At 42.9% G+C, this 16,503-nt stretch overlaps 1 protein-coding gene across 1 annotated transcript; it reads left to right on the forward strand.

Annotated features, from left to right (window-relative positions):
* Nucleotides 1-2,841: 2,841 nt before the first annotated feature.
* CNOT11 (CCR4-NOT transcription complex subunit 11) lies at nt 2,842-15,278 on the forward strand. The gene is made up of 7 exons (XM_013190214.3): nt 2,842-3,355; nt 3,763-3,927; nt 8,278-8,430; nt 9,004-9,206; nt 9,893-10,095; nt 12,461-12,557; nt 14,941-15,278. Exons 1-7 carry the CDS (start codon nt 2,908-2,910, stop codon nt 15,136-15,138), a joined length of 1,467 nt encoding a protein of 488 aa, XP_013045668.3. The 5' UTR covers nt 2,842-2,907; the 3' UTR covers nt 15,139-15,278.
* Nucleotides 15,279-16,503: the final 1,225 nt, after the last annotated feature.

The following is a 16,503-nucleotide window of genomic DNA, read 5'->3' on the forward strand; positions in this document are numbered from 1 at the left end:
AGATGGAAAACAATTATTTTCTTGGGCAGATAATGATAGGACAAGGGGGAATGCTTTTAAACCAAAAGAGGAGAGATTTAGATCAGATGTTAGGAGGAAATTCTTCACTCAGAGGGTGGTGAGGCCCCGGCACAGGCTGCCCAGAGAAGCTGTGGCTGCCCCATCCCTGGAGGTGTTCAAGGCCAGGCTGGATGGGGCTTTGGGCAGCCTGGGCTGGTGGGAGGTGTCCCTGCCCATGGCAGAGGGGTGGAATTAGATGGTCTTTAAGGTCCCTTCCAACCCAAACCATTCTGTGGTTCTATGATAAAAGCAGACCACTCACCACTCCTGAGCTAACGCTGTAAAATCTAAGTTCATTTTAGAAGAGCAAAGATGCAATTGTAATAGCCAATCTCATACCAAAAATACTGCAAATGAGAAAGGGGACAAAAATACACCAAAACCTCACCAAATTTTAGATGAAAGTCTTTCAAAACTTGCAACATTTTCTCATTTTAAGGCAGTGACATATGTGCTTAAAAAGCTGCTTGCTAAGTATGATAAAATAGCTAAGACATAATCGGTACTTGAAAACTCTAAAGTTTAGTCCAACTTTTTCCCTATTTAGGATAGACACGTGTTTCCTCAAGTAACTCAAGGCCAAATGTCAAATGAAGCTATGGATGCCCCATCCCTGGAGGTGTTCAAGGCCAGGCTGGATGGGGCTTCGGGCAGCCTGGTCTGGTGGGAGGTGTCCCTGCCCATGGCAGGGGGTTGGAACTGGAAGGTCTTTGAGGTCCCTTCCAACCCAAACTGTTCTATGACATGAAATGACAGAGGGGAAGACAAAGTTGGCCAGTTCTGCATATCCTCGGCTCCTCTGTAATTTGAAATGTCTTCCCAAAGACTGAGCATTCAACTCAGCTTGAAGTTCACCTTAGTACCTATTTTTCCATAAATCCATTTGAGTTATGAAGAACTTTCCTCTCCTACAGCATCTTACTCTCTAAAGTACTGAGCTTTCACATTTTTTGACTGAAGATATTCAACCTCTTCTCTCTATGCATTGCAACTAAAGGAGGAAAGCTTCTGTACATGTCCATGTTTTCCCAAGTTCTCCTGCCAGCCCTGCTACACACCTACACAAATTACTTCCTCATCAATTTGCAATTCTTTGGTCTTCTTCCCAAATCTTATAATGTAAGTCCTTGCTGCAGTTGTTAGTAAAATCCCAAATTCCAAGGACTCCTCTGTTTCCTGGAATACGCTGGCCATGGCAGCAGCCTCACTGGCATCCTCTTCCTTTAGCTTTATTATCCTAGGCATGTATTTTGCTGTGTGAACTAGTCAGCTAGCGAGCAGCTGCTCTCTCTAACAAGAAGGTTTTCAGATCATCCCTCACATGGCTGCAGACCCTGTGTTTTTGGTGTTGTTTTTGTGTGTGTGTTTCTTTCCAAAGCAATCATTTCTTTATCTTCTATATGTGTATGTGAAGCCTTTACACCTCTCAGGTCTTGCTTTCCTTCCCATCTATTACTTGCTTTGTATTCAGAACCCTACCCTTCAATTTGTTTTATAAACTGAATCCCATCTCTTACATCAGAATGGCTAACTAGAAAGCCAAGGTCTTCTGGGCTGTGCGACCTGGGAGGTGTATATCTGAGGGAACCCAGTCGCTGATACCACAAGAATCAGACAGCAGAAGCAGCGTTTGTTCTCAGGACCTTCCAAGCGTATACCACAGAAAGCTCTTCCTCTAGGTCATGCCCTCAGCACTTCTTCACACTATGCCTGGCACATCTCTGAGCTGCTGTCTCTCAAGATGTACTTCCACAAGACAAGCTGGTAAAACCAAGCATTGCACTTCAAAGGGATGTTCCTCCGTCCCCTGCTTCCAGCCACACACTGCTACAGCTCGTCTTCCTTCAGCTCTGCCAAGAACCCCACAGCAAAGTGGTTAGATCTCAATTAAACTGGATCATGAAAGAAACACCTGAACGTTACCTCCAGGATGCCCCGTAGGCAGGGCAAAGGAAGGCAGCGCAAGGAGGAGAACGACACCTCCTGTTCTTTACACCAGAGGCAAGGTAAGGTTGCAGGGCTCGCTGAGCTTCTTGGCACTAATCCTGGGGCATGCTGGCTTGCTGGTCAGCGTGTGCCTGGAGCGTGCCTTTGCTCCCGTGTGGGGTGCTGATGCGGGGATAGGACCCGAGGGAACGGCATGGGGCTGGGACAGGGGAGGGTCAGGCTGGGGGTTAGGGAAAGGTTCTGCACCCAGAGGGTGGTCGGGCACTGGGACAGGCTCCCCGGGTCAGCGGTCACGGCACTGAGCCTCAAGGAGTGTTTGGACAGTGCTTTCAGACGTAAGGGCTGATTTTTGTGTGGTGCTGTGGGGAGCAAAGTGCAGGGCTCCGTGACCCTTGTGGGTCCCCCACAGCTCAGGATATTCTGTGATTGTGGTACGCCTGGGACAGAAGCTTCTTTTCTCTCAGCAATAGCTATTAGGGGATGTAACTAGACGTGTAACACTTCTGCTGCCCGAGGAGCCGCGACAGGACCCCCCACGGCAGCAGAAGCCCCCCCTCCCTCAGCCCACCCCCCCCGGCCCCTCACGATCCGCCCCCCCTCAGCCGCTAGGGGCGGAGCCAACAGCAGCGACCGCGCGCGCGGCCCGCCGGGCTCCCCCTACCGGCCCCAACGTCCCTAACGGCCGCGGCGGCCCCGCCCCCCCCATATCCACCAGCCAATCCCGTTCCCCCGCCGCGCCGGTCGGACCAATCCGGTCCCTCCGCCGGTCCCGTCCCCGTTCCCCCCTCCCTCCCTCCCGCCGTTCCCCCGCCCCGTTTCGCTCCGTCGCGGCCGCGCCGTAAAGCGCGGAGCGGGCGCCGCGGCCTGGCGGCGGGGCCGGGGCCGGGCTCCGTGAGGCGGATGCCCGGGGGCGGGGGCAGCCCGGCGGAGGCGGCCGGCGAGGCGGCGGCGGCAGGAGGAGGGGGAGGCGGCAGCGGCGGCGGCGGCGGGGGGCTGCCGGTGCCGCCGGCGGCCGGCAGGATGAGCCTGTCGCCCAAGGAGCTGTCGAGCCTGCTGAGCATCGTGTCGGAGGAGGCGGGCGGCAGCACGTTCGAGGGCCTGTCGAGCGCCTTCCACCACTACTTCGGCAAGGCCGAGCACTTCCGCCTGGGCTCCGTCCTCGTCCTGCTGCTGCAGCAGCCCGACCTGCTGCCCAGCCCCGCGCAGCGCCTCACCGCCCTCTACCTGCTCTGGGAGATGTACCGCACCGAGCCGCTCGCCGCCAACCCCTTCGCCGCCGTCTTCGCCCACCTGCTCAACCCCGCGCCCGAGCGCGGCGGGGACGAGGCGGAGCGGACGCCGCTCTCCGGTGAGCCCCGGCCCGGAGGGGGGTCAGGGCCGTGACGCTGGGGAACCAGGGGAGGTTCAGGCTGGAAATGAGGAGGCATTTCTTCTCAGAAAGAGCAGTCAGGCGCTGGGACGGGTTGCCCAGGGAGGTGGTGGGGTCACCGTCCCTGGGGGTGTTCGAGGAAAGGCTGGACGTGGTGCTTAGGGACATGGCTTAGTGGGTGACATTGGTGGTAGGGGGATGGTTGGACCAGATGGTCTTGGAGGTCTCTTCCAACCCTAACAAATCTATGATGCTCATGAAAATTCACTTGTTAGTTTGCATTTTATTTTAGTGCCTTTTATTTTCCTTTGTACGTGACAAATATGTAAAGTACTGATGGTACTGTCATGAAAAACATGGGTTGTTTCTTCATTGTGTCTCCACAGGCTTCTTACCTCCCATAACTCCTCCAGAGAAATTCTTTCTCTCTCAGCTGATGTTGGCCCCCCCTAGAGAGCTGTTCAAGAAGACTCCTCGACAGATCGCGTCCATGGATGTAGGAAACATGGCCCAGTCAGTGGACATAAGTGGCCTTCAGCTGGCATTAGCAGGTAAGGAGGAGCTGTGGCTCAGCTGTGAATGGAAATGTGAACTGACATTTGGCCTTGAGTTACTTGAGGAAACACGTGTCTGTCCTAAATAGGGAAAAAGTTGGACTGAACTTTAGAGTTTTCAAGTACCGATTATGTCTTAGCTATTTTATCATACTTAGCAAGCAGCTTTTTAAGCACATATGTCACTGCCTTAAAATGAGAAAATGTTGTAAGTTTTGAAAGACTTTCATCTAAAATTTGGTGAGGTTTTGGTGTATTTTTGTCCCCTTTCTCATTTGCAGTATTTTTGGTATGAGATTGGCTATTACAATTGCATCTTTGCTCTTCTAAAATGAACTTAGATTTTACAGCGTTAGCTCAGGAGTGGTGAGTGGTCTGCTTTTATCATAGAACCACAGAATGGTTTGGGTTGGAAGGGACCTTAAAGACCATCTAATTCCACCTGCCTGCCATGGGCAGGGACACCTCCCACCAGCCCAGGTTGCCCAGAGCCCCATCCAGCCTGGCCTTGAACACCTCCAGGGATGGGGCATCCACAGCTTCTCTGGGCAGCCTGTGCCGGGGCCTCACCACCCTCTGAGTGAAGAATTTCTTCCTAAAATAGGAAGATAGATCTTATCTAAATCTGCCTTGTTTTAGTTTGAAGCCGTTATCCCTTGTCCTATCACTACACTCCCTGACAAAGAGACCCTTTCCTAAGTGGAAAGGTAGCACAATATGATGCTTATCCTTTGACAGAAGAAGCAAAGGACCAGGAACGTGATTGTTCTGATCATGTTGACTGGGAAGTCGCATCTGGAGCTACTTGAAAACAGAAAATATTGTCAGGAGCAAGTTGCCAGTTTAGAAGGGGGTTATTCCTAGGCATGTGCAAATGGAACTACTTCAAAACTGGCCACCCACTTATGTTGCTGAACTCTGTGGCTTACCTCTGTGAGGTCAGGCACTAACTAGGCTTTTTCTGTCAGGCACTCATATCTTGGTCTTGTCATTTTCATGTAGAATTTGTCAATGATTTTTTTTGTGCTCGGATACACTGCCCCATGTTCACAGTGCACAAATCTGCAGCGTCCTCCCCAGTTGCTATTTCTAGACTGCAGGATCTCTTGAAAATGGAAATTGAATACCCTAGCATACTGTCAAGAGGGAAAACAAACCCTTCTGGTTCTTCTGTTCATCCTGGCTGTGTTTTCAAGAACATTTCTATCAATTCAGAGTCTTGAAATTTCAGATAACTTGTGACTTTAGCATAAGGCATACGTCATGCCTTAACAAAACCTGCATTTTTTTCATCTGTTTTGTTTTGTCCTTGATTCTCTGGTTACATTGTTTCATGTTAAAGCTAAAACATGCAGAGAACCTCGAAACTGTATTTGTAGGGATGGTTGCTTTAGGCATGCATTTATTCTGTCTTTTTTTTTTTTAAATACAATACACTGAGGGCTTTAAGTACAGCGCAGAACCATTAATAATGCTTTGCAAAATTGAGCCCTGTGAGATGTGCTTGTATCATTATTTACATAACTCAGTAAACAGCATGCATAATTGTTTGTGAGCCGTTGTAGGAGTTGTGTAACAAACTACCTCTGAAAAAAATTAATGCTGTATTTCTCAGACTTCTAGCTGTAGCTCCCTAGAAGGAATGCCCGCTTTCTATTCACTTTCTCAGAGGACAGCTTTTTTTCCTTTTCTTTTAATACTGTGACATTTCCTGTCTATCTCTAATGCTTCAGAAAGTCCGTAAAGTTTTCAGAAGTCTTCAGTGTATGTCTCCTATTGATGCAGGATGAAGTGGTGCTGTTTACAGTGCATAAATATGTTGTATTATGATACTTAGATTCAGTGTTTGGAATGTGGTATTTACATCGTTTTCACATGGATTTCACCGAACTTAACAGCTGTAAATTGTGGTAGCACCTCAAAATAGTGGCCCTGAGGTGAATTGAAGGCTGTTTAGAACTGGATGAATTTGAGCTGCTTTAGAATATATTTGCCAAATCAAATTATTTAGAAAGCATAAACATTTTTCAAAGAGTGTATCTATTTTTTTCTTTTTTTGTAAAGCAGAGGAAAAAAGTACTTGGCTTGTCTTCTGAACTTAGTTGTGACAACTTTGCTTGAAGCTGCATTATGATTTTTTTCCTGTTGAATGTAAAATGTTGGAATAGAGCATCTTGGGAATCGGCTTTAAAACCTGCTTTGTTCTACTCTCCCTTTGGTTTGCAGGGTGTTCACTCAGGCTGTGTCTGTAACTTGATTTTGTTGATACAGTAACGCACTAGATCAAAAGTGACAAGTCCCTGCAGCTAGTAGAAAGTGACTTTGGCAAAGTGCTCGTGAGCATTTGTTTGCTAACCCTTATTTGATAGAAGGGTAATTATCCTGTAGTGAAAGTTCAGTTTGTAATACACTGTAGGGCTTTCTGTTAAGAATCAGACAGTTTGTTGTTACTTGTTTAAATTGGAAAAAAAAAAAGGGGGGGGGGGTAGGCAAGACATGACACCTCCATATGGGAACCTAAGTGGTTGTATTCAGATTAGGTTGTGGTTGGGTTTGTTTGTTTGTTTTTTAATTCGATGTATTAGTTCAAGTTGCTGTATTTGTTCCAGTTAAATAAGCGTGTTCTAATATACTGGTCTCAGTTTGTGCTTTTGCTTACCTGAAACTGATTTTTGAAGCAGTGAGGGTTACACTTTTAAACTTAAATGTCTATAAAGGGTTCATAGAGGCTTCTAAAACCTGTGAATTAAAGGAGTGTGTCTTAAACTTTTGTTTTTCTAATTAAGCATCATTAGTGGTTTGAGATTATGGGGATACAAACAAATCAGTGATTTTTATTGACTGATGGATGTAAGTTCTAGATTATAAAAGACAAGACTGAAAAAAGACACCCAATATGTTCTTTTTTTTTTTTTTCCAGAGAATTTCATTTGTTAAATCAACTTGTTTGTTTGGTGGCTAAATGAAAGTACTCAAAACTGGAATTTGAAACAGTTTATAAAGTAGAAGATGTATTTTATAGACCAGTTCATTTTGACTTCAGAAATGTTTGTTTGAAAACAGGTGAAAAGCATGCATTAAACAGAAAAACATACCGTGCTGTACTACTTCAGTGAGCATATATTCAAATGTTTGCATGATCTGAAATAATGTGATAATGGGACAGAAAGCCCTGAAAGAAACTAGCAATAGGTGATGCTTTGTTTTGATCCTTTTGACACTCACAGGTATTTCACTTCAAACATCTCTCAAGGATTTGGTCAGAGTCACAGGAAGTAGAGCTCATGTGGATGGGAAGCTGTGAAGGGTCTCATGGTTGCTTGAAAAGGAGCAAGCACACTTTGCATGAAAGAGACATGGACCCTACACAGAATCTGTCAGCACTACTCTCAGTTAGGATAAGAAGCAGTGTTTAATTTCATGTGGACCAGCAATTTTGGACTTCAAATTACTTAAGGGTTAATCTGCTATTTAATATCCTCTATGGAGGGTGAGAGGGAAGGAAAGCAAGCTGGCATCGTGTAGCGGGTTGTTGGCTTTTTTGGGTGTGTTGTTTTTGTTAAAGTGATAGAAAACATGGTTTCTCTACAATACAGAGAATACAGAAGGTCAGCCCTTTAAGCCTTTGGATGCAGAAGAGTGATAGGCTGTGCCAGAAGAACACCTAAAATCTGACAGTTCAAGTATTGAGCCCAATAGTTTGGCTTAGGCAAGTTTTTTCATGTCTTTGGTAAATTTTTCTGTAACTTGCTTAAGTTCAGTAATTTGGCCTTTAAACAGACACTTTCATAGGATTGCTTTAATGCCTGTATATGTAGAATCCTGAATCAATTAAACTCCATCTTTTTCGAACACTTTTTTGACAGCAAATGCAGAAGTAGCTTATGTGATGCCACTGAGATGTGTTGGCTAAATCTGAATAGCTGACTTCAGTTCTTGTGTGACCCTTATCATTGCAGCGTGTAAATGTAGCTCTGCAGATTTTTCACTTCCCAGCTCTGAGAAGTGATTGCAAAACTAGATATGTTATCTGAACTCTTTCAGGAGTATCATGTGAATCCACTAATTTGCTTTTAAAAGCAGATTACATCAGTTACTTACCTTTCCAAAGTCAAGACTACATTTCAGATTCATTTCTATTTCATCTTTATCACTGCTGCATGCCTCTGTCCCTCTCCTGTCAGACTGGCATTCTGAGTACTAGCTGACGGCGTTAAATTTCATGTTGTTCCCTCTTATTTTTAAGCTAGCTCTGCTGTAAAGCTGATTGTTTCAGACTACTTTTAGTATTCCAGGCATCTCCGTTTCAATTTTATGCTTTAATATTGTGGCCTGACCTTCTTTCAGAACGCCAGTCCGAGCTGCCAACGCAGAGCAAGGCCAGCTTCCCCAGCATCCTCAGCGATCCTGACCCAGATTCTTCCAACTCCGGTTTCGACAGCTCTGTTGCCTCCCAGATCACTGAAGCCTTAGTGAGTGGACCAAAGCCTCCTATAGAAAGTATGCGCATTTTCACATCTTTGTGGTTGTACCTCATGGCGTGCTGTGTCCTTATACTTCTCCAGATGAAACGTAGTATGATTCAGAAGTAGTTTCCAAGTATAAAATGGGAATGAAGATGAATGAAACAGCACAGAAATGCATCAAACTATCTCCATATCAGACTCCACAGTGTTCATATTTCCAGGCTTTTCAAAATCTGGAGTGTGCCTTCAAGCTGTTTCCTGTGTTACCTGTTGGCTAAAAACCTGGGTCTGATGCCCCTCAGCTCTTAGTCCCCTACACTAAGATCTGCGCTAAGATCTCCAGGAAGCAGTTAGTGTGGAAGGGAAAAAGACCATGCCTCGATGGCAGAAGCAGTAACTTAAGTGATCTGATCCAAGAGGAAAACCAGGCTGATGTAACAGCATCACTAAAAATGAGGAATAAATGTTTGTCTGGGAGGGAAAGAAGTTCATAATGCTCTTCCCACTGTTACAGCTTAAAGAAATGGGGGCTTTGGGGGCTTTCTTGTACTGAAATAAAACTGAATACCTGAAGCTTAAAAAATGTTTCACATTGTTGCCTTTTTAGGTCACTTTCGACCGGAGTTTATTCGACCGCCACCTCCGCTCCATATATGTGAGGATGAATTGGCATGGTTAAATCCGATAGAACCAGATCACACAATTCAGTGGGATAAATCAATGTGTGTTAAAAACAGCACCGGAGTTGAGATAAAAAGAATCATGGCCAAAGCTTTCAAAAGTCCCTTGACTTCCCCACAGCAAACGCAGGTAAGTATCATGCAATTATCTGTTTAAATTGATTTTCTAACAGGTCGTTTGTTAGATTTGTGTGTTCTTAATTAAAGTGATCCACGTTTTTAAATTTAGATCTGTGTTCTGATTCGGTACTCTTAATTGTCCAAAACCCAAGGGTTTTGACTTGGGTTTGTATGAATGAGAGGAATCTTTAAACTTCATAGCATTGGCTGGATGTAGCTAAGCCGATCAGTATTGGTACCACTCATCAGCTGATCAGTGGTACCAGTATTTTTCTGCATTGAAAATCTTTTGATAGCAAAGTTGTTCGTGCTTCTGTGGAAGCTTTCAATGAGAAATGAATTCAGAAATGCCAACACTGAATCTTTGCTCAATTTAGTAATATCACCTCCTTTATTTCAGTGGGCTTTTCCTATGACTCGTTTTGCTAGCACTATAAAATACGCTTTACAGAACTCTTCCTGACATTCTGACAACAATGTACTTGAAATTGAGGTTTCTTCTGCTGGACAGAAAACTAAAGAAGGAAGACTTTTTTCTTTCATTTTTTCCCCTTTTACACCTTCAGCGTATTTTAGTAGAGATGTCCAAAGGCTTATAATTCTTCTGTAGTTTACATGTATTATAGCTGTTATTTCAAGCAGCAATGTGAATAGTTAAGGAGAAAAAAAACAATTCAGACTTTTTTTTCTTTACAGCTCCTTGGAGAACTGGAAAAGGACCCCAAGCTCGTTTACCATATTGGTCTTACTCCTGCCAAATTGCCAGACCTCGTTGAAAACAATCCTTTAGTAGCTATAGAAATGCTGCTCAAACTGATGCAGTCTAGTCAGATAACAGAGTATTTTTCTGTCTTGGTCAACATGGACATGTCCTTACATTCAATGGAAGTTGTAAATCGGTAAGTACTCTCTCAAATCTAACATACTTCAGGAAACTTATAAAAGAAAGACAACCTACTGAACAGTTATTAAGCGATTGTGGGGCTGGCTGCAGGGCTGTAGTTGGATGCATTCCGAGGACTACCAAAAGTAATGGAAATAACAGAAATTGAAGAAATCAGTCAGGTTACAGTGAAGTGAAAGAGAAAAGCATCAAATTATCATTTCTCTTTCAATTTCTCTGTTTTGTCTCACTTTTTAGTACTCTTTTAATAGTAAGAGTTAGCATGCTCTAACTCTTCCTGCAGAGGAAGACAGCGCTGTGGAATTGTAGCTTTCTGCAACCTCTGGCATTTCTGTTTCTTTCATAAAGGCTGTACTTGTGTTTTGCCTTTAGTTAAAGAAAAAAAACAAACCTTATTTTGGTCCAGATTCAATTTGTAGTTAGCTTTGGGTTAGTCATAGAGACTTGAACCTCTCAAATATCCTCAGTGCAGAGAAAGCTGCCAGTTTCCAAGTTCCTTTTTCACTGTGGTGCTGTTTGAGAATATTACTGTAATACCATTTCCTGTTAGCATCATCAAAACTGCAATTTAACAGGAAAAAATGCTACTTCCCAGTAGAAAGAATAAATTAGGTGCTGGAGTTATATAACTGATATAAAATTTAATATATATAACATACTGTATTTTACAGCACATTTCTTACACAGCTGCTATTCTAGTTTAATTTTTCAGCCCCTGCTCCAAGAATGGAGAGACTTATTCAAAAGAAAAAAAAAAAAGCAGGGTTGCTCTTGATATTAGCAAAGTGTTTCTACATGGGGAAGAATGGGAAATACATATTGTAGCGTAGGTAGCTTCAGCTGGAGGTGGTAATTATTAGAAAGTCATTTTGCTACGCTTGTTTGATATGTTCAATTCCAAACAGTATTTAAACGAGGTATTTGCTTAAAAAGAACCTGACTGGAAAAAAAAAAAGTTCTTGATGCAGATTAAGTGAACAAAAGGTGGTATTATTAAATAGCCATCCTGCTTTATGCTCTCACCCTGTCTTCTTTGGAAATAACTTCTGCAGATAGATCCACCCCATTTTCTTAATGGAATGCTGGCACTTTAAATGGGGGAACCTCTCAGGCAGCTAATCCCCACAAACCACCAGAGTACATCTTTCCTGCTTTCTTCCATTTCTTGGCAATTACTGAATGTGGACTGCCAAATCAGCCTTGTTCTGCAGTCCCTGTGCAGCAGAGTTGAATCGTACCTCAAATACCATTTGACAAAGCGAACATACATGCCTCCCCAGTGGTGCAGACTTAGGCGGTTATTGCCCTGAAGGTTGGGTTAACGGTTGCAACAGGGAGAAAGAGCGGTAAGAAAAGCGTTCTTGCTCCTGCCTGGGATAGCTGAACCACCAGTCAGGCACGCTGGTTTTCCCACAGCAGAACTGCCATAGGAAAAACCTCTCAAACTGCAAAATGACTACTAGTGGTACTGATTTTTAAGTGGAAGAAGATAAATTTGGAACTGAAATGTCTAAAATTTCCCTGTTGCCAGGCCTTTTACTGCTTGAGGTAGGACTGGTTAGAATTTTAGTCTAATTCTGTTGTAATTTTATGACAGTTTTACTGTAAATCAATATCTATAACTTATGAGCTGCAGCACTTCAAAAAACAGCAGTACCTCAGATACTTCAGCAGTCAGCACTGTTAAACAGCAATAGGTGTCCTTTCCGTTAACCCTTAAAATAGACAAATACCATTCTTTGATGCAGTAGTTCTCCAATTGTTCTGCAGTAAGAAGCTTCTGAGATTATTGTGCGTCATTAATCTCATTCAGTCACGGTCTCTTGTATTTGAGCTCCAGATATTCAAACTGTTTCAGTTTTTAGGACTAAAATCTGGATCTGAAAGAACTAATGAAACTGACCTTTTGACACACAAAAAAGAGTTACGTGGGTTGTATACTCCAGGAAGGAGCTCAGCATCTACACTGGCTACCTGAAATTCAAATACAGATAAGCCAAATCATCTTGTGGTGCTTATTGCAGAAGAATCTTGGTGTTCAGAAAGCGGGAGGCCTTTCTCTTAAATTTGAAATTTGTCATTGACTCGTCTGTGTAACGTGAAGCAAGTCTTTGTAGGTATGTCAAACATATTAAAAACCAAATCTAATTCAGCTTCTGTACTGTGTTGGGTTTAAAAGAAAGTTTTTGATTCCTAAGAAACCTGAATGTTTAGAACTATATCTGTGAAGGCTTTTAGAAATCAGCTCTGTATGATATGATCAGGAATAAACTAGTATCACAGGTCTAACTCATCTGTTCTGCAACAGAATCATAATATTTATGGCTACATAAACCATTGGATATTTTTAATTTGAACAGGCTTACTACTGCTGTTGATCTCCCTCCTGAGTTTATTCATCTTTATATCTCCAACTGTATCTCTACCTGTGAACAGATTAAAGACAAATACATGCAGGTGAGTATTCTGCTCAGCTGGTCAGGAAAAAGGGTCCAGCATCTTGCTCTGCGAAATATGTGCTGAAACTTTGTAAGGGTGATAGCATTAAAGGAGCAGTAAGACAGAATAATTTATTTCAAATGTAGTTTGTTTTCTTAATGCACTACACAATTCTTTATAGTGTTTAACAGTAGTTTTTTCACCTTCCTACAAGACTCCACAGGTAATTACTATTCTGTTTTGCTGTAGGTACTGTACACTTCTCCCTGGCAAAACCAGAGTTTTATGACTCAAGTGCTTAAGTGCAAAAAGCTTATCTGGCATTCACTGTGCCTTTTCTTTACCCCTAGTATGAGATGTTTGTCTTCTGCTTAGTTTTGAGGTTTTTTTCCCTCCACAAGTGTCTCCAACAGTTCCATGCTTTGAGGTGATGTTACAAAACTCATGTGGAAGTTTTGCCCTTCAATTTTCTCTATTACTGGCCTATAGCAGCTTTCAGATCTCCTTTAAGACCTAAAACCCCATTTCTGCTTTCCTAATGCTATAATCTCTGCTTCCCAAGCCAGTCTTAATTCCTCAGTACCAGCATGCAAGTTGTAGCCACTTAAGGATCTTTAACCCTCCTTGTAGCTGTTACCTACATGTTGTATGAAGTACTTCCCTTCTATCCTAAAATTATTTATGAATTTCACCAAGTAGGTCTTGTTTTCTTGGATATGTTTTTGGTGAAGGACGGTTCCATGTTCAGTTTACGCAAGGCTTTCTGAGTCCTGACCAATTCCTCCCTCAGCTTTTTCCTCTCCATACTGGATTGCAGCCTATTTAGATTTGTGCAAGGCATCCATTACTTTCCCTTAAGCTTTTTGGCTTCCTCCTCTAGCTCTGCTATATCCTTAAGCTGCAGAGACCAAAACTGCACGTAGTGAACAGGATGTAGGTTCAGCGTGGTTTTAGCAGGAAAATCCCCTCTGTCTTGTTCTAAATACCCTTCCAGATGCTGACTAACCGTTTGTTAGTTTTTGGTGGCTGCTGACGGTTCTCTGCTTTGGGACTTTGCCAGAAATGCATGGATGCATTGATCTGTGACTTGCTGAATAGCAGGGGAGAAAAATAGCAGAGCTGAGAACATGCCCACAGAGCGGGTGGGACACTGCTGAGATCGTAGAGCAACTGTGCGTCTGGCACATGGGGGACAAAAAAAAAAGAACAGAGGGTCAAGGAACACATACTGATCACCAAGTAGCATGCAAGGCGTGTGAGATCTGACATACATTAATACTACCTATGAGGTCTCACAGCAACTGAAACACGAGATGTTTTGTTTGAGAAGCACCATTCAAAAACACCCCGATTAGAAGTAAACAAAGCACAATCCTCAGAGTTTGGGAACCAGCCAACACCTTGTAGCTGTACTCTTGTTCTGAGTTTCATGTTCGCCAGTTATTGAAGTTACTGTTGTAACTAGTCCTTGTGCTGCAAAGACCACATTTTTGACTGTAGCAAGGGAAACAACTTGTTCAGTTTCTGAACTTCCTTGGCGTAGGTAGGAAATTTTAAAGCTTAGTTCCTCTAGAAATAGTTGACTGCTTATTTGCCTTCATCCTAGTCTTGGGAGCAGTTGGTTAGTGACTGGTCTGTGTCTGACAGACCTGAGGTGCCAGTTCCTAGGTCTGCCTGCCGTTCACAATTCTCCACGTGCTCTGCAAGGTGCTACCTCAGCAGCCCCTAGGAAGGAGGAATGTAGCCGAGATCCCATCTTTTCACTGGACCGGGCAGGGAATTGCAGCTCACAGCCACGAGCTCTGTGGTGTGTTCTTGGATTAAGCATCCCTGGCAGTGCCTGTCCTTCTAAGATACAGCAATACTGCCATGTGTCAGTTCCGTGATAAGAGTGCTTCCTGCTAAGCAAGTTTGGGACCTGGTCTGCAGCTGTCGTTTCCCAGCTGGAGTGCCTTAACTGTGTGGCCACTGAGAAACTTTGTGATTGTTCTTGCTTAGTCTTATTTTCTACAAGTAACACCATAAAGAAAAATGAGCAAGCTTCAGTGTCCCTAGTGATGACAGTCTCTTGGGTTTTTATTCATAGATTTACATGTGTACATGTGGTCTGTACTTTTATATATATATATTATGCAATCTGTTACTTCATTTGTGCATGGGATTAATCTTGAAAACTCCTGCATCCATCAGTACAGTCCTATAAAGCAGGGGAGCCCATTTTTGAATACAATACGGGAGGTAGAATAGCATGGGCAGCACGTACAGAGCTTGGGGAAAAGATTGCTGCTGTAGCTAAAGTACTGCTGAAATGTCTCAGTTAAGATGGTTGTGCTGCTCAGGGCCAACAAACCCGGTTGCCAACTCTTATGTGGATTATGAAACCGTCTCTCTTCTGTTTCAGAACCGCCTGGTACGTCTTGTTTGTGTCTTCCTTCAGTCTTTGATCAGAAACAAAATTATTAATGTACAGGACTTGTTTATAGAAGTGCAAGCATTCTGCATTGAGTTCAGCCGGATAAGAGAAGCAGCTGGCCTTTTCAGACTGCTGAAGACACTAGATACTGGGGAAAGTCCCTCAGAGACAAAAACTTTCAAATAAAACCACTTCGTCACTGGGGGGGGGATATCAGCATTCTGTACTAATTAATTGTATATTTTAAACCAAAATCACTGGATTAATGATGTAATACACTATAAATAGCATTTTATGCATTTAAACAATAAATAATGTTTTTCTGATATGTGTGCTTGAATTTGAAATGTTAGGCCTTACCCTTAAGCTTTCTTTGACTACAGGTCGTGTGCACATCCTGAACTATGGCCTCTATTTCTAGAGAGAGGCGTAAATACTACTTACCATTTCACATTAAACTTAAGTATTTATTGGGCACTCACTGTCTGTATTCACAAACAGCTTTGGATAACTGAAGTCAACCGCTATCAAAATAAGAAATTTAAATTCATCTTGGCTCTTCCTGTACTCTGTAAGGCCTTCTAAAAAGCTGGATGCAACTTTTGTTAATGATATTCCCTCTTCTCATTGGGAAGGGGAAAGTCTGTCTTGATGCTTAGAATAAGCTTAAGGATTATCTTTAATGTTTATGATGATAAAGTGTTGACTACGTAATGTTTAAAACTGTATGCTCTCCTCCTCCACATCACTGACTCTTTACACAATACTGGCTTCATACCATCAGTAGTTGAAGTACCACAATTATTTCGTGATTTTGAGAATGATCCACCATGGAAAAATGGTCCCATTTCTTCATAAAACTCAAAGTCATAAGCCTCTTCTCACTTCAGAGCTTGCACAAGTACTTGCTTTGTGGCTACCAATGATTAAAATAGCCTCTTCAGTTGTAAGCATGTAGTCAGTACCATGCCAATGTTTGACTAAGGGTAGGCTAAAACAGTCAAATAATTGCTGTCATTTAAACTCTCAAAATTAAAAGAAAAATAATTTGAAAAGTTAGCCACTCTAACGTAATGCTGTTTGATAAAGAAAAGCTGCTTTAAGTCTACAGCTTCTGCTTAAACTTTTATGAGGCAGAAGATCGATAATGCAAGGTCAAGATTTTCTTTTGACTTTATTTTTGTAAGTAATGTAAACTGATAAATTACTTGGATAAAAAGTAACAATTACTTGTATAAAATCCCCTCATCTTCTGCAGCACGATCTTTTTGTAAGATGCCCTGTAAGAAATGTTCTCCAGGGATTAGAGGATGAGGCTTGTACAACTTCCCAAAGTTATGATGTGTTAGGTCAACTGAAGTAGCATTTATTTTAGGTCTGCTCAAAGTCTAGAAATCCCTGCTCTTGAAATTCCTTCTAAAACCTATTCACGTGCTGTGTCACTGTTAGCAGTAACAGTTAACACTGCTTACACTTTGCATTTGTACCTTGCCTGCTTCTCGTCAACTAACGTTGACATACAACAAAACTATTCCATATTCATCTTTTCCC

This window comes from Anser cygnoides, chromosome 1, assembly GCF_040182565.1.
Source record: "Anser cygnoides isolate HZ-2024a breed goose chromosome 1, Taihu_goose_T2T_genome, whole genome shotgun sequence".
Lineage (NCBI taxonomy): Eukaryota > Metazoa > Chordata > Aves > Anseriformes > Anatidae > Anser > Anser cygnoides.